General features: G+C 38.0%; 1 protein-coding gene across 3 annotated transcripts in view; it reads left to right on the plus strand.

Moving 5' to 3' along the window:
• Positions 1-1,168: 1,168 nt before the first annotated feature.
• Olfm3 (olfactomedin 3) overlaps positions 1,169-26,383 on the plus strand; it is a 48,225-nt gene continuing 23,010 nt past the window's right edge. The window contains exons 1-5 of one of the 3 annotated variants that reach the window (XM_050151024.1): positions 1,169-1,314; positions 6,350-6,364; positions 10,542-10,677; positions 18,657-18,812; positions 24,134-24,353. In XM_050151024.1, coding sequence (XP_050006981.1) covers positions 1,169-1,314; positions 6,350-6,364; positions 10,542-10,677; positions 18,657-18,812; positions 24,134-24,353 — 673 coding nt within the window. Of the gene's footprint in view, positions 1,315-6,349; positions 6,365-7,977; positions 8,011-10,530; positions 10,678-18,656; positions 18,813-24,133; positions 24,354-26,383 lie in introns of all 3 variants that reach the window. The other 2 variants (XM_050151194.1, XM_050151110.1) reach the window with 2 other exon arrangements.

A 26,383-nucleotide genomic window follows, 5' to 3' on the forward strand; every position in this document is an offset into this window, starting at 1 on the left:
CTCCCTATTTTCTCTAATGTACTTTTTCATTTTTATTTAAAAAAGCATAAACGGATCAAAAGAATGCAGTGGTCTCTAATTTGTCCCACCCAGAGCCTGAGATTGAGATGTAATCTGTTTATCATATCTACAGAAAGAATATCACAAAACTCCACATAATATTTGAATTTCAGAGCTGGAGAGGGCCTCAGCCTGAAAGGATGCATTTTATAGGAAACACTAAAACTAAAGAAGTTTATGTCACCAGTCTGACTCGCTGCTGACAAGTAGGGAACAACCAGCAGATCCTCACAATTCCTGCACCCATTTTTAATAGATCACACATTCTTGCAGGTCATGGTTTTCAGTACTGTTCTGTGCGACTTCACAAAGTGAAAATAAAGCTAATGAGGTCTGAAGTACTACTGAGAAGCTCCAAAGGAGAGTGAAAAGCATGGACTCTCAATGGCAAAACTAGAAATAAAGAATGCCAGCAACACAAGTTTCCCTTGAAGGCAGGCTCTTGTGTCTGTTGGGGTGTGAGGGTGTAAGGTGCCTAGGGGCGACATTCACACCCACAGTAGCTGCTAATCTTTGCCTGTGGTTTTAAAGTGAGGACATTCATTTTGGGCTGCTGTTTGAACAAGTGATCTCCTGTTCGCTCTGCATGATCATCTTGGAAATTACTCAGACTGTTTTCATGCCCCTCTGAAGGCACTCTGGTCTTGCCCAGAGAAATCTGTATAAATTAAGTTTGGCGTTTGAAATGTGCACTTTGGCAGAACCCCATTTAGAGGCTTTCAACTTTGCTACGAATGATAAAGAAAAACTGATTATGCACAAAACCCAGAGGAGACGACTCTGTTCACAGAATCAGTGCAGTGGGGCTGGAAAAGCTCGCCTTTTCCTGTCCTCCAACCTCTCTCTGCTCTGAGCATTAGGAGGAACCAAACCCTAGCAAGAATATTTTGTTTGTCTTGCAAACTGTCCTAGAAAGGTGGAAAAGGAAGGCAAGACACTTGCCATGAGGGTGGGGGGAAGGAGGTTTCCAGATCTGCCTGGTGATTAGAGCTGGGCTGTTGATCTCCTTTCATGCTGTAGATGTGGCTGGCTGCAGTCACGCCTCCCGCTGCCAGCCGGGCTCCGGGCTCCTAATCAGTCACTATGAAAACTCATTAGCTCCACAGCAATGAGTGCTCCACTGCTGAAGCTTGGTGCTGTGCTCAGCACCATGGCAATGATCTCAAACTGGATGTCCCAAACTCTCCCATCCCTGGTAGGACTGAACACCACGAAGCTGTCGGCTCCAGATACCTTAGTAAGTCACTCTCTTGGGTTTGGCCGTCTTGGGACGTGGGGTGTATTAAAATAGTGGGCGTTGTGAATTTCAAAGACTGGGAGTCTGCTGCTCTCTTCATTGGTGGACTTCAAAGGTAGAATATCTGTGTGATAACTCTACTCTATGGATATTTATGAAAACTTTAAAGTTACACCAAGAAACGAGGGAGAGGAGATTGCTAGGGAATTAGCTATATATAAAAAAAAAAAAAGAAGGCTGGTCTTCTTAAATTCTTAAGAATTTTATGTTTTAACCAAATTAACGAGATCTGGAAGGATTCCTTACTATGCTTTGGTTCTCACTATTTTATTTCGTGTGCTGTCTGAAACCTTTGTAATTTTTCCTACAGAATAAACTATAGAGAATATTCTTCTTAATCTGTTTTTACCACAACAGGCTCTTCTTTTGGAATGCAATGCCTATGGCAATTTCTAATTAATTCAGGCAGAGAAGTCAACACCTTTTAAGCATAAATGAATTATAAAACGACCTCAGCAAATTAATGCTGGCCCAAAAGATATTTAAAACAAGTAAAGACTGTGAACCACAGAAAACAAACCCAATAGAAACTTCTTCTTTCTGTATTATTTAGTATTCCATACAGAAATTTCCTGGCATAAATCCATCTTATATAGTCTTCATCTATATAAATTAATAAGTCTTAATCCTTAACATATTTTAGTAAATCTTTCTCTGATATTTTGAAATTTGGTGTGTTTAACCACAGTCTTAAATATTTTAAGAAAAATATAAATTAGTAGTTTTACAAATGAAAATGTAAATTTTCAAAAAAAGACATATTCTAAAAATTGTCATGCTATCAAATAAAGTATTCAGAAAAAATGTAATATTTGAAGTTTCTATCTTGTACATCATTGTAATGGAACATGCCGAAGAGAGAAGCCTTCCATTATAAGTGTTGTTTGTAACTTCTAATAAGAACTTATCAATCAATGAACAATTAACCATGTACTCTGACTGAATTACATAATTTGCCAGTTTCTCCCAGTATGGCAAACACCAGCAAAGTCCATGGGATTCAGATATGACCTACCTTCCCCATTTTACTTCTCGAGAGTCCTTCATGGCACCTTAGCTCCTTTTGGGTGGAGTCTCTCCATAACCTGCCTAGCAAGGCCTAGCAGCAGAGTTGTCAAGATTTACAGCCATACAGACAGCATATGTAATTAATGCACATTTATACAACAAAATTTTTAGTTATTTAATAATCACTGAGCCAACTGTTTCCAAGGTCCAAGGTTTTCTATTTTAAAAACACAGTTGTCTAATTAGCACTCTTAGAAAGATGATTGTTGATAAATAGAGAGTTATATATCAAATTTGACATATTAACTATGGGGTATAGACTCTTTTGTATATATAGGCACCAATTTATATGTTTTCTACTGTTATTAAATGAAGAGAACCAAATTTCCAAGAGTCGTACTTTTCTCTTTAAGAATTTTAAATATGCTCTTAAATTTAAAGTGAATGATGACTGGTTGAGAATTTGTTAATCAAATGTGAATTATTATTGTAATTATGGATACATCCCAATATATCAGTTCTTTGGCTGTTCCTCCATAGCAAACAAAAGCAAACATAAAAACATATGGAATTCTGAATGTCTCAAATGGCTCATCTTCACACATCAGTAAATGGAATTCTAGTATTTTCTGAAATGAAGAAATATTAGATTATAAACCTATTTCATCTTATTTGATTCTTTAGTGAGAGCTAGTGTCTATTTCTTAATTTTTCAAGCTGATTGTTCATACCTTAGAACATGGTAGAGAGTGAGGGAATCAGTACATCTTTAGAGAAATAAAAAACGTTGATACCGGGAGGTTATATCAGAGCTTTGCAACTGCCTGGCCTAGCTGTGTTCATAATATCATTTATTTATTTATTTATTTATTTATTTATTTATTTATTTACTCATTTCTTTACACTGCAAATTAAATCTTAGACAATATGTGAAGAATATTTTTTTTTTCAATTAAAACTGGAAAGGAAATGCAATGTGTGAAAGAGGTTATAGTTCAAATCTCTGGCAGGAGGAAACACTTGCTGGGCTTCTACCATCTGTTTTGCTTCCCACACAATCAAACCCTTGCCCCAGTGAAGACACTGCACAGAAACCTAGAGCTCTGGGGTATAATCTGAGTTCTGAATGAGATAATCAACCATCCATCCACACTCTACAATGGGACAGCTGACTCAAAGTATGCACAAACCCAATGGGATTTCTATAGTAACCATGTAGAACCAAACCATAAGACCACACTTCTGCCCAGTGTAACGTGTCTCCGGGATCTCACCTGCTAGTCCTTAGCCTTCATGGCTTCAAGTATCTATAGAGTTCACACTGCCTTGCTCAAAATGTTTCTCGTATTCCTGGACTTTTCTCTATTTATCTCATTCCTGCACATCTACATCCTCACAATTTAAAATATGTTTACTCATCTCCTTGACCTCACAGAGTAAGAAAAAAAGACTAAGTAAAACAATTTTATATCTACCATTCTTAAAGATATTGCAATAAAGAAGAAAAGAAACTCCTAAACGGCATTATAGACATCGAGGAAGAGGTAAAGAAATTTTCTGACCAAGAGGTTCCCCCCCTCCCATCACTTTCAAATAATTCCATAAGAGATAACTACTCTGTTTTTACATAGCTTTCTCTCAAGATGATTCATTAGATGAAGGAGATACACTTCTTCGGTACAGTACACACAGCTAAATGTTGTGGGTCAGCTGTCTTATCAGTCTTACCCTTCTGTGTTCTACCTCTATGTCAATCAACGTGAATGAGATTAACCTGCAACTTTGTAGAAATCACACACACCTGCACACACCCACACATACATAAGTCTCAACTGTGTTTCATGATTGCACGTCATCGTAACAGGAGAAACAAAACAAAATGCAGAGCTTTGTAAATATTATCACAGTTTCTCTTAAAAAAAAAAAAAGACAATGGTTTCAAATGACCTGAAAATGAAGCAAGAAAGTATGAGTTTGAAATGTTAGGAGACAATTAGATGGGCTTGAGCAGGTGCCTACAGAGTAGGAAGTGTGTGATTGTTTCAAGAGTTCAGGGAGGTTTCCAGTTCAGAGGATTTTGCCTACCAGGAACTAATTAAATATAACCAATTAAATACAGCTCTTTAAGTCATGAAGTCCCTCTTATTTTTCTTTAAATGGTGATACCACTCTTAATTTGCTTGCTTGAGATTTTTTTTCTTCACACTGGCGTGGATCCATGGCCTTTGCAGAAGCTGGACGAGTCTGCCTCAGGTCTCTGAATGCTCAGGCCCCCTCTGGCATGTCTCTCTGATGAAAAGTCACTTCCCCTGGATGCTGAGCTTCTGAAAAAAAGAATCCCTCTCCTTGTGGAAACTTTACCAAGAATAACCTGGAAAAAAGCAATTAAAAAATCAGAGAGCGTTCAGCAGATACTGTTCTCAAACAGCCAGCCCTACTGCTGTGGGAGGAAGGGGCCTCGAAGGGACCTATGGGCATAAGCCGTTTGTTTCTTTTTTTTTTTTTTTTCCAATGGTTAATTTTTATTTCATTTCATTGATTTTTTTAATTTATTTATTTATTTATTAAAGATTTCTGTCTCTTCCCCATCGCCGCCTCCCCTTCTTATGCTACATTTTCAGACATCTATCTGGCTTCTCCTCATAGGCAACTACTCAGATACATTGTCAGTTTAAAGTTCTAGAATACTATGGAACACAGAGCCGGTAATCCTCCAAGGAGCTTACCCTAAAATAACAAATGTGGTTTTATATTTAGAATGATAATGTGTAGTTTTATCAGCTATTCTTGATAAGGGGGTGTTTGCGTTTGTTCATTTTGGGGTGGTAAGGAAGGAGCCCAGAGCCATGTACATGCTACTATTCGTCACACTACCTTTTTTTTTTATTTTTTATCCGACTTTTCAAGCTTCCAAAATCTGACATCTGTTATGTGGTTGGGACAAATAAAACAAATTAATGGAAGATGATTGAAAGCTCAAAACAGCAGATCATGAGAGCAACAGAAAATACGGTCATTGTCTTTTCATAGAAGCATCATCCAAAGAATGGCAGTAGAGTTATTCTTATTTGACTGTCAGAAGCAAGTAGAGACAAATGGAAACATTTCCAGAGAGAGAAAATTTCCAGTGCTAAGCTCCAGTTTCCCACAGTGGGAGGGCTGCACATCAGACACTTGAGTTCTTATCATGCAGAGGAGAAACAGAAGCACAAAAACATCTGCATGAAATTTCACAGGATAGAAAGGAAGTAATGAAATAAAACTTCCATGGACCTTCCCAACTCTCAACTCATCGGGATTTACAAGCAACATAGACAGTCGACCACCCTAAAACTGATGTTTTTGCTGTTTCTATCGTTGGCTTTATTTTCATGGATAAAGGTTTTGTTTCCCACCTTAAAGCCTGGAGGTTTCCTTGAATGAAGAATACTTACTTATTTCAGTCCCAAAGATTCTTATAATAGCAAGAAATCTGCCACTGAGTGACATCTTTATTAACACAGTCTCCACAGCATAGCTTCCAGCGTGATCTCTCAACCTCTTTTTAATTCCTGCCCTCACAATTTCCCTTTCTTTTCAACAAAAACGATTAATATGCTTCTCCTCACTTTACTATCTGGAACCAGACGCATCCTTAGATAGGACTTTTGTGGGAGTTTTCATCATTCATATAGCATCATTTTGAAATCTAGGTTTTGATGGAGGGATGTTTTCCTACTTTACATCTCTTTAAGAGCCTGCTCCTACTAGGTCAGCTCGGGTTCCTGGATAGGGGATCCTCAAGGTCAAAGAAAAGTCAGAAGAAACAGAAAACAGGATAGAATCAGGAGGTCTGTCTGGTCATGCTGAAGCAGGCAAACAGCTCCAAGTTTTTTAGAGTTTGCTTATATACAAAAACAGAAAAAAAAAAAAACAGAAAAAAGCGCAGTACAGTCGATCAGTCAGTATCTAGCCATAAGACCATTCCTGTCCTTGACTGAGCAGCCTCCTCTCCAACAAGTACTTGCTGCCCTGAAGCAGCCTTGCTTTCTGCCCTGATGTTCATAAGCTTTGTCCTCAGCAGTATACTGTCTGCTACATACAGTGTTCTTTTCTAGCCGGCTAAATCAGAAGTCTCTCATAACCCTCAAGGTTATAGGAAAAAGCAGAGCAGGCATGATTGAACTCAAATGACTTCTTTAAATCAGAAATTACTCCAGATGGAAACTGAGTCACACATGGGCTCCCACACATCTCCCATGTCAGACCCCACTTTTTGTATTTTGATCCCTCATTTCTTTCTTCCTTGGTCTTTTTTTGTGTGAAATACCTACAACCTGAACATGAGAAGCAAAATCTATCAATATTCAGCCAGCCAACTTACTTTTATTCAAAGGTGTAGGATTCTTTCTGGGCCCTGGGAATGACTGCAGTCCCTTTTGTGGGAGTAGTGTATTTGCCCTTACCTTGCTGCTTCTCTGGGGTCACGGTGGTCACATTTCCACAAAAGGTAATGCCCTTGCCTGCTGAGAATCAGCTGCTGGGGGATCTGTTTCCTCTACAGTACTGCATTGGAATTGTCAGTACAGGAACATAGATGGTATCTCTTTAGAATATGAATGTAGAGAACTCTGTGTTGAAAATTGCAGAAAACGTACACTTTCATACTAAATGGTGACTTGGAAAAAAATGGTCTATGTTCTTTACTTTGTGGCTTCCTTGTAAACTAAAACACTGTTTTTATGGGCAATTGGTTTCAAAGAAATGAATGCAATTACAAGAGAAGGGATTCTATAAGGAAACCCTACTGAAATGCAATGTATTTTGATCTTCTTTTCCTGCTTCTCAGGATACATCTTTCCTGACACAAATCTCCGTGGTTCAGGAGAATTCTCAGGTGGTATCTTTATGTTTCTAAAGCATAGATGTGCAATTAAACCACAATCAAAGAACTCAGACCACATCCAACTGTTAAATGATTGTTTTAATTCTCTTATTTAGTGCGTCCTTAAATATTCATGAGTGTTGTAATATTAAAAACTGCTAAATAGTTCATTTAGTTCTTCTAATTAACACAAAGAGTTCAAAGAGAGCTACATCAGTAAAGGTTGCTCTGTGTGGGTGCTGTGGGCCGTTCATGATCAACTGTATTCACTTTCAGGTCCAACCACTGTGCTCCACCATAGTACAGATAGAATGTGCCTTGGGGTAGCAGCAACTTGTATTAAGGGAAACTGAAATAATTGAGAGTTCAATACGGTGCTTAAGCTTCATGTTCTGTGATCACACTGTGCATGCTCATGCCCTAATTTTATTGATTATTCCCGGTGTGTCTATGGAAAAACTCATGATACCATTGCTCAGAATGGTATCAGCGAGACCTCAAAAACATCAAGATATTAAGGGACAATAAGTTACACAATTCTCCCCAGAGCAGCTAGAGATCCACAAATGCTTGATCTTCCTGGTACACGAGTTTTTCTGACATTTGAATAATTGTTATTGTAAGTCAGAATTGGAGCAGGCCTTTTGTCCTGGGTATCCAAAAATATCTAAATATGTCCTTCCCCCTGAGATCACAGTTGGTTTTATTTTGGTTGTCTATTCAATGCTTGTTGGGAACCCTAAAAGAGAGGGCTAGAAATACTTACAAAGTGTCTCTGTTTGTCACTGTCCCAAATACAGGGGTTTGCATCAAAATCTATAGAAGTCCTAGGCACTTTGGTTTTCTTAACACAAAGGTGAAATTTTTATACTTCAGATCACTCAAAGTACTGCAGTCCAGAAGGGCATGGCTCTTCAGTGATTCTTAGAAGAAGACAATTGAAGGTATTAATATGACTTGTGTCTTTACTGCTGTTAAGCAGGAGATTCCAAGAAACACTAAATGAAAACCAAACTCTGCTCACCCTTCCCATTTATGTCAACAACAGAGAATGACCACCACATGACCCTGTGTGACAAGCTGCACTGTAGGCAGAGACTCAGCCAATGACATCGATATAAATGCTGACAGCCTTAATAATCACTGTTTGCACTGCTGTTAAAATATTTTAATATGATAATTGGATGGCCCTGCTCCTTTGTCCAAAAGCTGAGTTTATTCTGGAGCCATGCTTTAATTTTCTGGCATATTTCAGATTTGTGATCAATGTTACAAGAAGCCCAAAGGGCCTTTGTCCAGAGAAATTAACCTCAAGCCATTGCTCAGCTTAAGCCTTCAGTTAAATGATAAAACTACTTCACTAAGTCATTCCTATTTCCATCCTACGGACAATCTTTGAATGTTTCTTTTATAACTAAACCCGATAACCTACTTCTAGTTAATATATTACTTAATTTTAGCAATATATTTTTCTAAGATCATCTTTTTTTCTTTAACTGGATTTCAGGAACAAGAGCTAGAAAAGATTAGTAATATATAAAAAAAGAGGTTGTATTAAAAAGTCAGTCTACTCAGGAATAAAAAATAGTGTAGGAATTATCTTTAAAAAATCGGTTAACTATGAAGAGACTAAAAGACAGGTCTGTTGGCATATTCTTTTCATTAAAAAGTGAAGACAAGGCTCATGATATCTTTATGGGCTTTCTGAGTTTATAGTTTATGCTTCTCCCAATATAGGTTAACAAGGCACCCTGTGGATTGGCTTTTTGTATGAGATGACATGGTCTATGGCAAGAATTGTTAGGACATTAGACTTGGCATCTACACCCCATTCTGTGAAAAACAATAACAGTGGTAGCACTTCCTGCTCCTTTGTTGATTCGTTTAATGGTTCTGTCATTAAGTCAGTGGAGGCAAACTGCTGGAATCCACGATGCCGTTCTTCAGATAAGGAAATACTCAAAGAAAAGCTCAATGAGAGAAGAAAGATAAATGCTCTGAGCAACAGGACAACGAATGCCTGGAAAGTGCACCGAGCCATTGTCAAAACTTCTCTTCTACAATAGAATGAGATTACGGTAGAAAATTGAAACAACCAATATTGTTAACAGAAACATCTCCAGGTTATGCAGCTTCAAGTCTAGGCATGAAAAGAGTCTTCCACTACCATAGAATGAAGAAATGTGTCTTCTGTGTATATTATTTGAAAATCAACAGAGGTTTGTCTTGAAAAAGAAGACAATAGTGAGGAAAATCTAAGGACGACAATCTTTGTCCTTGATTTTATATGTGTGTGTGTGTGTGTGCGTGTGTATGAAAGATAGGAAAATTTCACATTTTTATACAGAATAAGCCAACTGTAGTATGAATGGCAATGCTATTTGATGCAGTTCAATGTCTGATGAATATATCAGGCATACAGAAACCAACTTTTCTGTAGTTTGGAGAGTCCAAGAGGTAAAACTGCCAGTGTAAACAGGAAGTAGATTGTAACAGAACTGGGTTGTTACTTTTTAAGCCAGGAGTCCAGTGATTAAGAGTGTAAGATGTAAGTTTTTCAGAAGATAATCAGGGGCTTTCTTTCAGAGTAGCAGACATGCATAAGGATCAGGAAAGTATTACTGTCAATTACATTCCTCTTGTGAAGATAAAGTAGCATGTCTAAAGTAGAAAGACCAGTGAGGTGTGAGGAAGTGGAAGGCAGCAATGCCTAAACATGGGAGTTCAAATCAGAAACCACACAAGGCATGAAAAGTGACGTGAGATCTACAGACAGTAAATAGTGGAGAATCCGAGACCACAAAACTCGTTAGTGACGCCTGTAAGAAGGTGAAACAGAATGAAGTTGCTACCAATACAAATCACTTATCTTCTTTTCTCTTCCAACTTCAAAGAACACAAAGGCTAGGGAAGTACCTGAGTAGGTAAACTGATTGCTATACAGTCATGATGACCTGAATTTGATCTTCAGCCCTAACATAGAAAACAACTATCAGAGAAGCTGAGATTAACAGATCACTGAGGTGGGCTGGCCAGCCAGCTTTGAGGCATTCCAGACCAGTGAGAGAACCTGTCTCAAACACAAGGTGTAGAGATCATGAGGACGCCAGAGGCTGTTAGAACTACATATAAACATACACATACACTTATAAAACAGCAGCAGCAACAACAAAATTGAACCAGAAAAATAGAAAACCTCTTTTAAAAATAATAATAAAAGTTTTCCTTATGATACTTCAAATCTGTCTTCTCTTTACCTATAGTGAAAGTCTGTTTTGTGTTTGCTATTGGTCTTCCCTAGACTCAGATTAGCCCCAAAGAAGGGTGGCAAGTGTACAGCTCAGCACAGGACCCTGACGGGCGATGCATTTGCACAGTGGTGGCTCCAGAACAAAATCTCTGTTCCCGAGATGCCAAAAGCAGGCAGCTCCGCCAGCTGCTGGAGAAGGTATGTGACTTGTGTTCCCTTTGTATATTTTCATTAAAATCTTTCTTTCTTAGGAAGCAACTCTGATTGATGAGTATTACGTAGTTGTACTAGTTTTAGCTCTCTTTTAACATGAACCTTTCTCAAGTTTCTGGCTGAATCATCCCATATCTGTGGTTTCCTTACCTTTCATAATCGTTCTCTCTCTCTCTCTCTCTCTCTCTCTCTCTCTCTCTCTCTCTCTCTCTCCAAGACATCTTAATATCCAGTCAGTTTCTCTCTTCCAGGGTTCAGGAAGCAGGGAGTGTTCTTCCGACGCTCACAATTCAGCCTCGGCTCTAAGACTCACACAAATCGCTTTGAGCTCATACATTAGACTGTTATTAACCATCTTGCTAGGAAGTTAAAATAATGGCATGAAAAATGCAAGCTATCTGGGCAGATAATGAATAATTCCAAGTGTTTATCTTCATTTTCTAAACCATTCCTTTGAACATTAAGCTCTTCGGTTCCGTTCAATGGCATTCTCTCCATAATTTACTTAAACTGGATCCATAACAATCAAATGCAGAATGCCCTTGATTTGTTCCCTTTTACAGATGAGAGTCAGCTCATGAAAGGTTGTTTATGTGTACGTAGGAGGGGGGAAAGCCAATGAATGGTTCTTTCAACCATCCCCATTCAGACTTGTGCGGTGCTGGGTTCTTGAATACAGGAGGACAGCTGGGGTGGTCAGAGCGAGGCAAGGATGACAACATGTTTGAATTTTAAGTATCACGGACAGAAAGAGATGAATTAAAAAGTGTGTGTTATAGAGGACACCTTGTTCTCCACTTCACTCGGTGTTGTATCATTTTCATGATGACACACACACCCCAGACACTAAATTGGAAGTTTTCACAGGAGACTGAGACAGCTGGGGAAAATGTAAGCACTTAGCTTGATAATACAAACAAACATTCACGATCCCACGCCAAGCTACCCCAACTTTCTTCTATCTGTCATAAAGTTTCCTCTGCGAGCATCATTTAGAAATTCCTTGATAAACTAGGTTTTTAAAAGCTGGCTTTCCTGCTTTTATATAAAACTTAGTCTGGTTCTCTTTTCCCTCTCCTTGGAGCTATCATCATCATGTCTCTTTTGTTAAGCCTCCTTTTATGGTGAGATTCCATTCTCCCTGCCCCCAACAAGAGTAGGTGCCATTAAAATCTCTGACTCTTAGAAATTATTATAAGCATATTATGATTACTTTAGTGGTATTGATTTCTAGTCTTGATTATCTTTTTTTAAGAATTCAAATATACTTCTTAGTTACCAGGGAAATTAATTTTGGTAGAAGATGGTTTAACCTTTTAAATAATTTTTTTTCTTCTTCTATAAAATTGTATTTCTACTCAGATTACCGACATTCTGCCCAGCCATTTTACTTCTACATAAAATGCACAAGATTTCGTTAGATAGTATAACTTCATATTGTGTTAGTATCAATCAGTACAGCATTACATAAACAAAGCCACACACATTATTGCTTCAAGAGCCACTTAAAAATTCAATAAAATGTGACTGCTGGGAAGTAGATCATTCTATATGTTGGAACACAAATGCCTGTAAGAGATAGAATGAAATTATCGTTTCCATTTTTACTGTTTTTGCTTTAGGATTATTTTTATTAATTAATGTACCCATTTATTTTACATTCCAACAGGAGTTTCCCCTCCCCCCTTCCCCTCCATTCCCTTGCCTAACCTATTCCCCATCCACTCCTCCTCTGTTTGTGTTCAGAAAGGGGCAGGCCTCCCATTGGTGTCAACAAAACATTCCAAATCAAGTTGCCTATAGAATAAGCTCCTCCCCTTTTATTAAGGCAGGAAAAGGCAACCCAGTATGAGGAAAAGGGTCCCAAAAGCCAGCCAAAGCATTGGGGATAGCCCCTAAATCCCACTACTAGGAGTCCCACAAGCAAACCAGGCTATACAACTGTCACACATGTGTAGGGGGGGCTAAGTCATTCCCGCTCAGGCTCCCTGGCTGTGAATTCAGTCTCTCTAAGCTCCTATTGGTTGTTTCTGTGTGCTCCCTTGTAACGTCCTTGACCCACAGCATTGCCCAATCCTTCCTCCTTCCCTTCAGCCGTATTACCCAAGCTAAGCCAATGCTTAGCTGTGGATCTCTTCATCCATTTCTGTCAGAGGGTTCTTTCATGACAATTAGGTTTTTCAACATTCTGTGAGTATAGCAGAATATCATTAGGCATCAACATGTTGACATTCTTTCTCCAATAGCATTTGGCTCTATCCTAGGTCTCTGGGACACCCAGCCTCTGGGTCCTACCCCTCCAAGCAGTGTCCAGGGTGGGCTTGTCTGAGGCTGGACTAGTCTTTGACCACTCCCACAATCTCCATGCCAACCATACCCTTTGGTACATCCACAGGCAGGACAAACTGTAGGTCAAAGGTTGTGTGGCTGGTTCAGCCTCCCAATTCCTCTACTGAAAGTCCAGGCAGGTCAGAGGAAATGGTCATTTCAGAATAAGCACCCACGATTATTGGAAGTCTTAGCTGTGGTGATTCTTGTAGCTACCGGGGACTTTCCTTTGTGCAAAAGGACGCTTAAAAAAAAAATCCCACACTAGCTCAGAATTGAGAAATAGACGGTTATTTATTTAGGGGTAGACTCACAAATTAGAATCCTCTGCTGGAATGAAGATCAGAAACTGAATCCTGCAGCCGGAAAAGAGCCAGTGCATGCTCTACATCGGCATAAATAGCGTAAGAGCCCACGCCCCAGTTGGTGGGTAACTACTGGCTGGAGGACTTCCTACAGCACCTTTGCACCACATTTTTACCCGAATCCCAAATGACCTCTCTTTCCAGTCATCTCTTTCAGTAGGTCCTCCATCATCCATCCCCAACCCAACCCCACAAGTTTTCATTTCCACCTTACCCCAGTCCACCCATGAAATCTCTATTATTTCTCTATCTCCAAGAGATCCACTTGGTGCCTTCCTTGTTACTTAGCCTCTCTGGGTCTGAGGATTATAGCATGGTAAGCCTTTACTTAACAGCTGATATCCACTTATATATGCAAGTAAATACCATGCTTCTCTTTCTGGGTCTGGATTATCTCAATCAGGATCATTTTTTTAAATAGTTTTATCCATCTACCTGCAAATGTCATGATGTCATTTTTAACAGCTGAATAATAATCTATTGTGCAAATGTACCACATTTTCTTTATCCATTGTTCAGTTGAGAGGTATCTAGGTTGTTTCTAGGTTCTGGCTATTGCGAATAATGCTTCCTTGATCATAGTTGAGCAAGTGTCCTTGTGAAATGATTGAGCATCACTTGGGTACATGCTCAACCATGGTATAGCTGGGTCTTGAGGTAGATCAATTCCCAATTTTCTGTGAAACAACTAGATTGATTTTCAGAGTGGCTATACAAGCTTCGCTCCCCCTAGCAGTAGGGGAGTGCTCCTTTTACTCCACGGTCTTTATAGCATAAGCTATCATTTGTGTTTTTGATCTTAGCTATTCTGACAGGTGTAAGATGGAATCTCAGAGTTGTTTTGACTTGCAGTTCCCTGATGGCTAAGAAAGTTGAACATTTCTTTAAGTGTATCTTGGTCATTTGGGATTCTTCTGTTTAGAATTCTCTGTTCAAATATTTATCCCATTTTAAATTGGATTATTTGGGGTTTTTTTGCTTTTGTTTAAATGTATAGTTTTTTAAGTTCTTTATATCCATTCAATCCTTACACAAGACATGGTTCATTTTCTAAACTAATATAAAAATAATCTTTTCTTCTCTGAGTCTTTCAATATGCCTTAACCAATAACCTGTAGAGCTGTATCCGGTTGCTTCCACATGGTTTTTATGTCATCCAGCGTATCACTAGTGGTCTCAACACTTATTAAAAGATGCTATCATTGTCTGATACACAAATAATTGTTACTGAATATTTGAAAAATACAGCAAATTTAATAGCCTGGGTCTGAATATACCAGAATCAAATTTGTTGGCCTAAAATCTTACTGTTAGCTACATAGTTTGGGGGTATTACTACAGGTGTTCTGCACTTCTAGGTCAGTATCTTCTAGCATATGGTTTCATACTAGGATGTGGACAACATTTTCACCAATTAAATCAATTAAAGGACACTATACATAGTATTTCACCTTGAAGATTTAATAAGCAGTGTAACACCATACTTCCTGTAAAGTCCCACAGCGAAGAAACTCCTGTTCTTTTCATTAAACCAAAGCTAGACAAGCATATTGAGTCATGCGGATGTGTTTGTTTGCTTACAAAGCCATCTGAGTTACTGGGAGTAAAATTCATTTAGTTATGTTCATTCATAACGATCTCATACATTTTATTCACAAAAACAATCGGTACAAATAGTTTTAAAAAGGATTATCAGAGATGGGAGAGAATGACTTTGCCGGATACTATAAAACTCTGTTAGGTAGAAATTCATAGTTGTTGCAAATATCTAGAAAAAAAAAAACAACTTATAAGAGGAAGAATTTATTTGGACTCATGGTTTTAGAGGGTTTGTTTCACTGTTACTTAGGTCTGTTGTTCCCTGGCTATTATAAGGCAAATGTCATGAACAGAACAATGTAGTGGAGTGAATTAACAGATAGAAAGCAGGGAGAGGGGACACTGAAACAATATAGACATGATACAGCTCTTGATGATATACATCTAGAAACTTAACTTCCTCCAGCTAGGCCCTATCTCTTACATTTCCAGACAATATCAAAATAATGCTATCATCTAAAAACCAAACCCTGTAGGTGCCATCTGGTGTTCAAAACATAACTGAATTCCAAGCAAATATAAAATGTTGAACTACAGAATGGCTTCTTAGAGAAGCAGAATATAAAAAGATGTACAGTTGACAGGTCTACTCCCTATGAGTCACTCAATGGAGAGTCCATGTTCTGTTTCATCAGGAGGCTTGCTGAAATGATGCTCTATCAAGAGGAGGAAGTTCTTCCTAGGAAACGCTAAAGGCAACACAGAATCAAATCCTGTCCATTTAGACACCTGTAATGCTACACCATACACCAGATATAGTCCTGCAATTGTTCAAGGTTGTACAATATAGATGATCCCAACCAAGTTTCAACAGAAATTTTCTCATTTCATTTTCCCATAACACAAATTAAGTTGAAAATTTAAATGTGAAGTTTGAGTAAAATGTAAAATAAGGGGCACTATTCTAATTCTATTCAGAGTATTTCCTCTTGTGCATAATCTTCTAACTGTGTGGAATATGGTCAGGTGTAAAAAACTCATAGGAGAATATCAGCCATGCTAATGACGGGTACCTTCACCGACTGTTACATATTTAAATAGGTAGCCAGCTTCTTTAATGCAAATGCTTTTCTTTATTCATGCTGAACTCTAAATGAGGTTAGAAAATTACTTTGAAAGCAATGCTTTTATCCATGATGAAGTTTCCATGAGTTCAGTGTCATCTCTAATTTTGTATTGCACTAAAAATTTTTAAATGAAGCTTTCTGAATATAATAATAATAATCTGAAATTAAGAAATATTTGTAGCCGTATACTGCTGTGTCTGGCAGTTATAGGGAGAGAAAAACTCTTCCTGAAGTAGTAAGATCCTAATTACCATTATACTATTAGAAACCCAAGATGATTTTATTCAGGAAATGTTTATTGGGTACTTCTTCTGTGTCTGGTTCTGTGTAACATCTTGAAAGTAAAAGATGTAAGACAGTCTCTGATGAGGATCGCAGACCAAGGGCCCTTTGCTGACATTGTCCAAGCACACATTGCAAAATGATTTTTAATGTAAGCCAGACTGTGACATGCCTAAAACAGACAGAATGGACATAGAGGAGAACTAAGGATCAAGACAAAAGAGGAGAAGGAGGAAAGAAAATTGACTTGTCTGACAAGAGGTAAGACCTGAGGCAAGTCAGGGCAGCAGAGCCCACTGGCGTTTTTAGGCATGCGTCAGCTAGGGTCTCTTTGCAGCTAACTGGTGTGTGCAATAAGCTTTGTAACTTTACCTGATGGAAAAATCTACCTCTGAACAATCATCCATTATAGTTCACTATTTTTTCAATGAAATTAGCTTTTTGGTAATTTCCAACTGATACATATTTACTTAAAAATAAAGGAAAAGACATTCACATGTTAAAACAAAGCAATAATTGCAACTCTATCATCTTTCTTTTTGTGCTCATTCTTCGGTGCAATAACTTATGAAAACTAAAATACCATTTAATCAAAAGAGATTTATTGATATACCATATACATTCATTTTGCCTAGATGTCTTCCCTCTTTCAGAAATTTAATGTGAACACCTAATTATTTTTCTAATTTTTCCATTACATTTCTTTGTGATTTTTTTCTTAATATATTTTATTATCTTTTGCATGTGTGACTGTATTTGATTTATGATAAAGATTGAATTCTGTACCTATATTGCGTTTATCTCTTAGGAAAACCCTCGATGACCAGTGCATGCTCACGATTTAAAGTCAGCTGTAGAAATCACTTGGGAATCTTGATAAATACTCATACTAATTAAGAGTCTTTTGGGTAGTTATGGAGTGCTGATTTCTGACAAGCTCCTGCGTGAAGACAAAGCTGTGCTCTGAAGACAGTTCTGAAGTACCAGACGGATAGAGATCCATCTTAATCTTTAGGATAATTTATACTTAGACTATTCTTCATTCAAATGCTTCCCTCTCTTAGACGCTTCCCTTAGTTTTCAGGTTTTTAAGACAAAAACTAAAGCAGTTATTCTTTCATTTCTGCACCCTTTCTAGGTCACCTTTTTTCTACTTCTAAACTGCCTGGGGCTCAATGAACCTGGGCCAGTGCCACCAGCTTAACATGTGTTTCTGCCTATCTGTAAGGCACTTTGTGCTGTTGCCATTTCCCAAGTCCCTCAAACATAAGCTTGCAACTTAGAAGGTGTTCTAACCCTGCCAGCACTTGTCCTGGTCAACTCAGAGTACTTTGAAACAATCATCACAATGTTACTGCAGCGAAATCAGCATGAGTTGATATCAGGCTCAATGAGCTCATCTGGAGGGAATCCAGACTCCCGTGTTTTGGAATAAAGAACTGAGAAGAGACACGGAGATAGTTTGTTAGGAAGAGAAATCTTTTCAAGAAAGGAAGTGAGTTGGGTTAGCGTGAAGAGTGGAAATTCAGTAGCTATGTGTCAGGCTTTTATGTTACACACCCTGGGCTTTTTGGAGGCATTTGCATTTGGGGCTCATTTGCACCTGTATAGGATTTCTTACACATATTCTGTGATGCTTAGCTCTGCAAAATAGTTCATGCATTGTGTGCATGTCCTTAGCATTTTAAAGCTCCATCCTGGGATGTGTGCTAGTATTATTACAAACAATAGACCTGCTTTAGACAGTTTGAGGACGTTCTGCACCTGCTGGGATGGTGGAATTCAGTGGTGGAGAATGAGCACACCCAGTCTTTCTCTCTGCCAAGTGGTTTCTTCTATAAACTTTGTTCATTTTTTTAATGAAGTCTCCTTTTCACTCTCTACCTCGTTTTTTTTGCCTAACAATGATTGAACTCTAACTCTGTTGAACCTGTCACTACCATACACTGTTGCTAATTATTCCTGACATTTCAGAGGTAGGAAACAGCATTTACAGACACATTTTATCTTAATATGCATCACCTTGGGGTATTATAACCTTCTGAAGCCTTGGAATAAAACCAATTTTAATTTTTTTTTCTAAATCTATCTTCTTTTTTTGGTCATTTCTAATGATACATGTCCATTTTTAATAAAATGTATAAGTAATTTTCTTTGGCTGAATAATTTGAATGTAAGTAATCTTGAAAATGTGACAGGCAGACACGCATTTATAGATTTGGCACTTCTGTTCTTCATGCTAATACCATTTTTGATATGTTAGTGGAGATTTCATGTATCCGTAGACAGAGACTAATATACAACCAATGACTTTGTTTGACAGGTGCAGAATATGTCCCAATCTATAGAAGTCTTAAACTTGAGAACTCAGAGAGATTTTCAGTATGTCTTAAAAATGGAAACCCAAATGAAAGGGCTAAAGGCCAAGTTTCGGCAAATTGAAGATGATCGCAAGACACTAATGACCAAGCATTTTCAGGTAGGTGTGAGTCCTGAAATCTTGTCAATTCAGTGCATGAGGCAGCTAGCATGCCACTCAGCTGAAAATAACTATGCCTTGGCCCATGTGTACAAAGTTAAGGTCTCACTGGGGAGTGAATTGTCTTGTCAGTAAAAAGTGGCCATTAGCAGCCAGAAACACATAGAAAACTGCTATTTTTTTTTAAAAAAAAAGGTGTCCCCACTCTGAGGTATGTGGAGTTTCTGGGTGTATTTACATGTGCTTTACAATCTAGGACAAAGGGATAGTTCCAGGAAAATCAATAATTAAATCACCAAAACTCTGTCAAATGAGTCTATGCTCTGTTGAAATGAAAACTGTAAAGGGTGTAAATTATTAAAGGAAGCAATAATAAAAGGAACTTTTTAAAAAACATTTATTTGTTATGTATAAAGTATTCTGCCTGCACACCAAAAGAGGGCACCAGATCTCATTATACATACATGGTTGTGAGCCACCATGTGGTTGCTAGGAATTGAACTCAGGACCTCTGAAAGAGCAGCCAGTGCTTTTAACCCCTGAGGTGTCTCTCCAGCCCAATAAAAGAATTTTTTTTAAAAAAAGATTTATTTATTTATTTATTTTATTATGTATACAGTGTTTTGCCTGCACCTAGGTAGAAGAGGACACAAGATCTCATTACAGATGGTGTGAGTCATCATGCCGTTGTTTGAAATTGAACTCAGGACCTCCAGAAGAGCAGCTAGCATTCTTAATCTCCGAGCCATCTCTTCAGCCCCCGATAAAGGGATTTTTAAAAGAAGAGTTTTAAAGTTTATATAAACAAGTTCCTTTTTCGAGATTGCAAGTGGTTTAATGCCAATTGTCTAGAAACTAGAAATGGAAAAAATGTGCTGAGCATGCTGTGAAGTCTTTATTAAAGATACACTACAAAGTCATTTATTTCAAAAGTTTCTTGGTCTGATAATGACACTTGAGCCACTATTAAAATAATTTTTCTGTCTTAAAAAACCATTAAGGTCCTTCATATGTAGCATCTTTTTCCCCACTGTCAATTAGACAGTAAAGTTCAATCCTAGTATAAAAGGAATGACTCGAATTTAAGCTTGCGGTCAAGGGTTTTGAGCATTTTGGAGACACAGAGAATTAGTCAGAATCAAACAGCATCCTTACCAGGTACATTTTAATGTGATAGAAATCATTACACTTTGGAACTTTCTCTGTAGCCTCTGGAAACTAAGAACAGAGGAACAGATGACAGACAACAATACATAATCACTTTCAGAAGAACAAAACGAGGATACAAAAGTTGACAAAATTTACGAGAGCAAAAGTGAACGTAATTGATTTACGGAATTTGAACTGAAGAGAGACTTAAAGCCGAAAGTAGAAGAAACAAGTTAGAGCAAGTCCTTGGAGACACAATGCAATTGAATATTATAGGAAATAAAACTTTGAGTTGGATGAACAGAAAACTATGGGTAAATGATAAACAGAAAGAAAAGGATTGAGAGTAAGGAATCCATGTCAACCAGAATTCATTGAGCACATATACTCTGTGAGGCAGGGCCAGGCCTTTCTTAGAGGAATGAAACTCCAGTTGTTCCCATGCAAAAAAAAAAAAAAAAAAAAAAAAAAAAAAAAAAAAAAAAAAAAAAAAAAGAAGAAACAGACTGTACTCAAACAGGGCATCAGCACCATTTAAGAGTACAAAGAGAAGAGCTATTCATTTGTCCACAAAGATCTGCTGAAGAATTAGGAAACTTAAAAGTGTTCTATAGTGATACTTCATTTGTATTTTAACAAATAAAGCTTGCCTGAGGATCAGAAAAGTAAAACAGCCACACTGGCTAGCCTTACAGACCAAGCAGTAATGACAAACACCTTTAATCCATGTAGACACAATGACAGACACCTTTACTTTCACTAGTCAAAGTAGTTTGCCATAGAAACCAGGCAGTAGTGGTGCATGCCCTTAATCCCTGAACTATAAAAAACTATAAAAGAGCATTATAAAACAGGAGAAGACAGCTCTCAGTCTCATTCTGAGATTCCTAGAGGCAGGATCGTCATTTCAGACTGAGGTAGAGGTAAGAGCCAGTGACTGGCTCTATTACTTTTCTGATCCTCAGGCAAGCTTTGTTTATTAAAATACAAATGAAATGCCACCACAGTGTTTAAGAAAACATGCTGCTATGACTTCCTCTCTGAGATATTAAATTGCAGAGAGAATCTAGAAATTCACAGAGTTCCAGTGTCCACTTTCAATGCTCAGGATTGGAGGGTAGAAGGTTGAGCAACAATGTGAACCTCAGGTTGTGTTGTTATCAAAGAACAAGGCTGTAAATACTAAGTGGAAGAGAGAAATCATTTCAGAAAGGAGAGCAACAAGAGGACATGCTGCATGTCAGGATACAAAGAACTGAAGACATGGTGAATCAAGGAACCATACGAACTTCCCTTGCTTAGCAGAACTGGGATGAAGATGCAGAAAACAAAGAAATAAATTTAAGAAAACAACCCCTGAACCAAAAAAAAATTGTCATAGTGTATAGATTTTTTTTGCTTAACAAAATCCATAATGTCAATAATGAAATTGAATTTTTAGGAAGTACCATCTGATTGTGATTTTGATTTTTCACTGTTCACGTAATCAAAGAATATGTTGGAAATGCCAAAATCTAAATACCAGTAATCATAACAATAATAATTTTTTCTGAACATACATATTCACAGCAAAGTTTTAAGCACTTTAATATATTTATTGATTCAATCATCACACCAATCCTGTGAGACAAGCATTGTTTTGATGTTTTTAATCCCTAGCAAATGAATTGATACACAAACTATGAGCAGATTTTCTAGCATCTCATTGAAGCTTTAGATCAATAAACTTTAGTTTCTTGAACCGATGAACTAATTCTCCAAATTAAAATTAGAGTAAAGGGACTGCAGAGTTGGAGTAGTTAGTTAATTACTTACAGTATGAGAATAAGGACTTGATATCAGATCCCCGGCATACATGAAAAGGGTTGGGGGATGCACATCTGTATCCCCACAATTGGGAAGCAACAGCAGAAATATCTTGAAGCTTGTTTGCTGGTTTAACATAGTAGGTGAGCTCCCGGATCCATAGAGAGATCCTATTTTAGGAAATAAAAACATAAGCATAGGATGATTGAGGAAGACATTTGACAACAATGTCTGGCCCTCACAAAGACATGTATACACACAAACATGCACACCCACACATGTCCACATAATTACATACACATACACATAGAAACATACAATATGCCAATATGCACACCAATACACATACCCACAGCCCCAACCTCATGAGCTCACCCTCCCTACACCCAAATCAGAGTAATAACTAATAGTTTCAGCACATGCTTGTGGAAGTCATTTCTTCATGGAGTGACATCATACATCACATTTCCCTCTAGGTACCGAGAAAACATATACTAGAAGTAAAACATTCTAAAACCAAGTTTAAGTTGAAAATTACTCTATAAAAAAAAACTCTCTTGTGCTCCAAATTTTTCATCTGATGATAAACACTGTCAACTTTTCCTTATATGGTCTTTCAGGAGGAAAGCTAAATTAACCATCATAGTGAGGTGAATTGTTTTTGGCAAGATATTCTGTTTCTTACCAGATCTACATACTAGATCTAGAAAGTAAACTAGAATGTGATGGTATATTTTTATATATTTATCAGGGCCTTCTCTAATAAAAGTCCAAAGTTTCAAAATTGATTGTAAAAAGTCTAATAATTTTGAAAAGGTTAAAAAAAATCTTTGTACTTCATCAAAGAGAAGAAACTTTCAAAACTTTGATTGTTCCTCTGAATACACCCACTGGTCGAATGAAAACCTTTCATTGTGGCTGTTACTATAATTTGCAGCAAATGGTATGAGCAAAACGGTTATCATTAAAATTCTAATGAAACAATTGTGTCTCCCTTTAGGGATACTGAAAGATGCTTAAACTAATAGGCTTCTTTCAAGATGAGCCCTGAAATGAGCAACAATCTGCAGTTCTGCCTTTTGACTGCAATAGTTATGAATCCTTCTCATTATTAAGATTCTTTATCTTCCCATTCAACGTATACATGTAGACAGAGTCAAAGATTTCCAGATTTATAGAGAATATAAAAATCCCTCTACAAGAAACACTAACCCATTGATTAGGGCAACAACAGGAGTTTCTGCTACTCGAATGTATTCATAGTAATAACATTTTCTAAATGTAATTTTAAAATGTGATTCTTAGCTCCTTAAATAATTACAAAGTATGGCTTCTGACACCACCTATGGGTTATTCTCAAATGGTCCTAAACCTGGAGCTCCTTCAGTAGATTGTATCATCTGCAGTAAATTCACAGTTGAAGCAAACTCCTGCAATACTTTTGTTGTCCACAACTCCCAAGTAAAGGGACAGAAGTATGGGTGACAAGGGCAGAAGTTGCCGGTGATGCTGCAGTTGTGGTCCAGGCCTGTGAAGACTAGGAATGGAGGACATTGACTGATAACATATACTGCTTGTTTGCTTGACAAAAATCAGTGTATAAATATTGAACAGTTCTGGGTAGCTGCTCCAAGATATGCACCTTGTTCCCTTAAGGAGTTAATTCATTACATGGATGGGTAAGCAATTCTGCCTTCTGTAATGTCACCTAAATTAACTATGCTAGAAGACAAATAGAGACAGAGTGTGGCTAATAATTCAAAATGGAAACAGCAGCATATATCTCCTCAATCGTTCTGAAGTTTTATAGGATTTATCACATGGTTGAGCGTACTGTCTAATGAAGTTGTCTTAAGATGGATATTTCAAAGGATACAGAACACCTGAGCACAAATAAAAGACAAAGGAGTACAAGGCCGTGGCCAGAAAATGTCGTAAGTTCAAGGAGAAAGCTGATCTAGAATGTAAATATGGATTGTCAGTAGTTGGATAATTTATTTTCACTGTCTTCTCATAGGATGTTTGTTCTCTTTCCATTACCACCATTCGATACATCATTGGAGAAAAGAATCATGTCTCTGTTTCCTAACTAGATGATACATTGGTTACTTTACAAAAACTAACAGAAAGTAAGACAATACAAAGACCGTGATTGCTATGATAAGAAGATTTTTCTAACTATGATAAGAATCCATTTATTTCACATGGCCACTTGCATTATCAAAACCTACCTGACATCAACCAAAAAATAATGAATGAAGAACTCTGAAGGTCTTTCAATGAGCTCAATTACATGTCATATGCAACAAACAGATGTTTTTTTCTGTTATAAAGTACTCTTGAAAACATTCTACTGCTTTCCACAGGAACTAAAAGAGAAAATGGATGAGCTACTGCCTCTGATCCCTGTGTTGGAGCAGTACAAAACAGACGCAAAGCTCATCACACAGTTTAAGGAGGAAATTCGGAATCTGTCTTCAGTCCTCACCGGGATTCAGGAGGAAATCGGTGCCTATGACTATGAAGAACTCCACCAACGGGTCCTCAGTTTGGAAACCAGGCTGCGTGACTGCATGAAAAAGCTAAGTGAGTAGAGTTTGTTCAATTGCTCAAGTCATGAGCTTCAGTTTCCTTAAAGACTGTGTCCTAAAATTGAAGGAATTCATAGTGAAGGACCTAGTTATAGGGGGTCAGGCCAGAGTTACAGGATCAAATGTCCCATAGTCATTTAAGCATAGCTAAGAACTGTTGTTTAAGTTTCTGCGATGTCAAGGTTCTGGATTTCAGATAACTAGTCTGCTGAAAATAAGCAACTGTGTTAGCTACAAATGTTTCTTTTCTTTTCTTTTCTTTTCTTTTTTTTTTTTTTGTGTACAGGTTTTATTTCTCTCCCCCTCCCTTTACCTTCCTTCTACATGCATTTCTTGTAGATTATCCCAGCGCTTTTCACTAGATCTGAAGGAATGAGTCTGGAGGAGGGAGCCCTTGTTCTGGAGGCGTGTTAGCCGAACAGAGCTCAGCTTTCTCCCAGCAGCTCTGAGTGGTTACTAAGGACTCCATCCTTAGGGTGGAACTTCCACACTTCCTAGCTACAGAGTCTTGAGAAGCTGTTAGCTTCTAAGGTCTTGGTTTTTCTGGCCTTGGGTTATGAAATCCCACCACACATATGGAAATCTCGGAGTTCAGAGGAGTCTAGCAATCTGCTGTGTGTTTCTGGAGCCTGTCTGCCAGCATCTTGCCTCCTCGGCCTGTGTGGAGCTTGACCTTTGGGCCTTCAGCTTAGTGTAGCTATGTGTTCTCTTCAGCCTTCCTCAGCTACTGCGTGCAGAGCGTGACTCCATACTGAAGGCATTTTGTGCCTTTCTTTCTGTGAGTTCATGCTTTTTTTCTGTGTCAGAAAGCAGTTTCCCCCCCGTTTCTCCAGTTTCCCTCTTGTTTACAATGAGCGAGTATGCTTGAAATTATGACTAAATGAGAATTTTCTTAATTCATTAATTGTTGACAGAAGATAAATCTCTATGATTAAAACTCATGCATTTTTTTTTAGACTGGGCGTTATCTGCAACGGCACCATGTAGATATTAATAGCAATTCAAAGTGTTCCTTGTGCTCATTGAATCAATGTACAAGGTGATGATCATTTCTAAAGGTTTATTTGCCACAACCACATAAAAATCTATGACCACTATCTGTGCCCAACATGTAACCACCCCAGTTAAATGTATTTCTGCCTGGCAAGGAGATCGTGCTAAGTATGTGTAGTCACCCTTGACTTCTAACCTTCTCATCCGTACAGCCTGGTACCTTGGGCTAGCCTCTCAGTTCTACTGTCCAAAATGTCTCGCGCCTTGCCTTCATTTCCAGCCTATTTGCTGATTCTGTCTCTGTCATTTTAGGCCAGGATGCTGTAGCTCCTTAACTCCCTTTTAGCCTGCACAGAATCCCCTGACCACTTCAGTGCCGATGGCACAGCTGAAACAAACCTGCTGAAATGCGAGTCAGATCAGATTAACGCCGCGTTCTCACCTGATGTTTGTCCATCTGGCCTGGCGCGAAAGCCACGTTTTTTGCCTTAGCTACTCCTATTCCCATCATTTTCTGGATCGAGTTGCAGTGATGTTGTTTTCCGTTTCTCTGTCACACTAATGTCTACCTTGGGGCCTTGGCATTTCCCTTCTCTACCCTTTGGCCCTCTTCTCCTTTTTCTCCTGCTCTTTTCCCAGTGGGATCTGCATCACCTTTCTCAGCTCCAACAAGTGTTCCTGGCCACGTCTTTTTGGAATAATCAAATCTATGGAAAGTACCATCCTCTCTCCAACAGATCATCTTTTCTCGATTTTATTCAGTAGTGTTTACCATCATTTAATACTTCTCTTATTTTATTCATATTTTGTTATTTTCCTTCCCTTTATCCTTCCTAGAATGTGAGATTGCTGTTTTAGGTCCACTGTCTAAGCAACCATTAAGCATGCATAGTAAATGTTCTGAAGAGAAATAGCAATAAATGACTATTTGGAGTCAGCTCTCTGAGTGACCAGATACATGTGCCGTCTAGACGCTCTGCTTATTTGCCCTGACGCTGTTGTGTAAAAACTGCCAGGATTTTTTTTTTTTTT

This window comes from Alexandromys fortis, unplaced genomic scaffold (assembly GCF_014885135.2).
Source record: "Alexandromys fortis isolate MF-2015 unplaced genomic scaffold, M_Fortis_MF-2015_v1.1 scaffold_19, whole genome shotgun sequence".
NCBI lineage: Eukaryota > Metazoa > Chordata > Mammalia > Rodentia > Cricetidae > Alexandromys > Alexandromys fortis.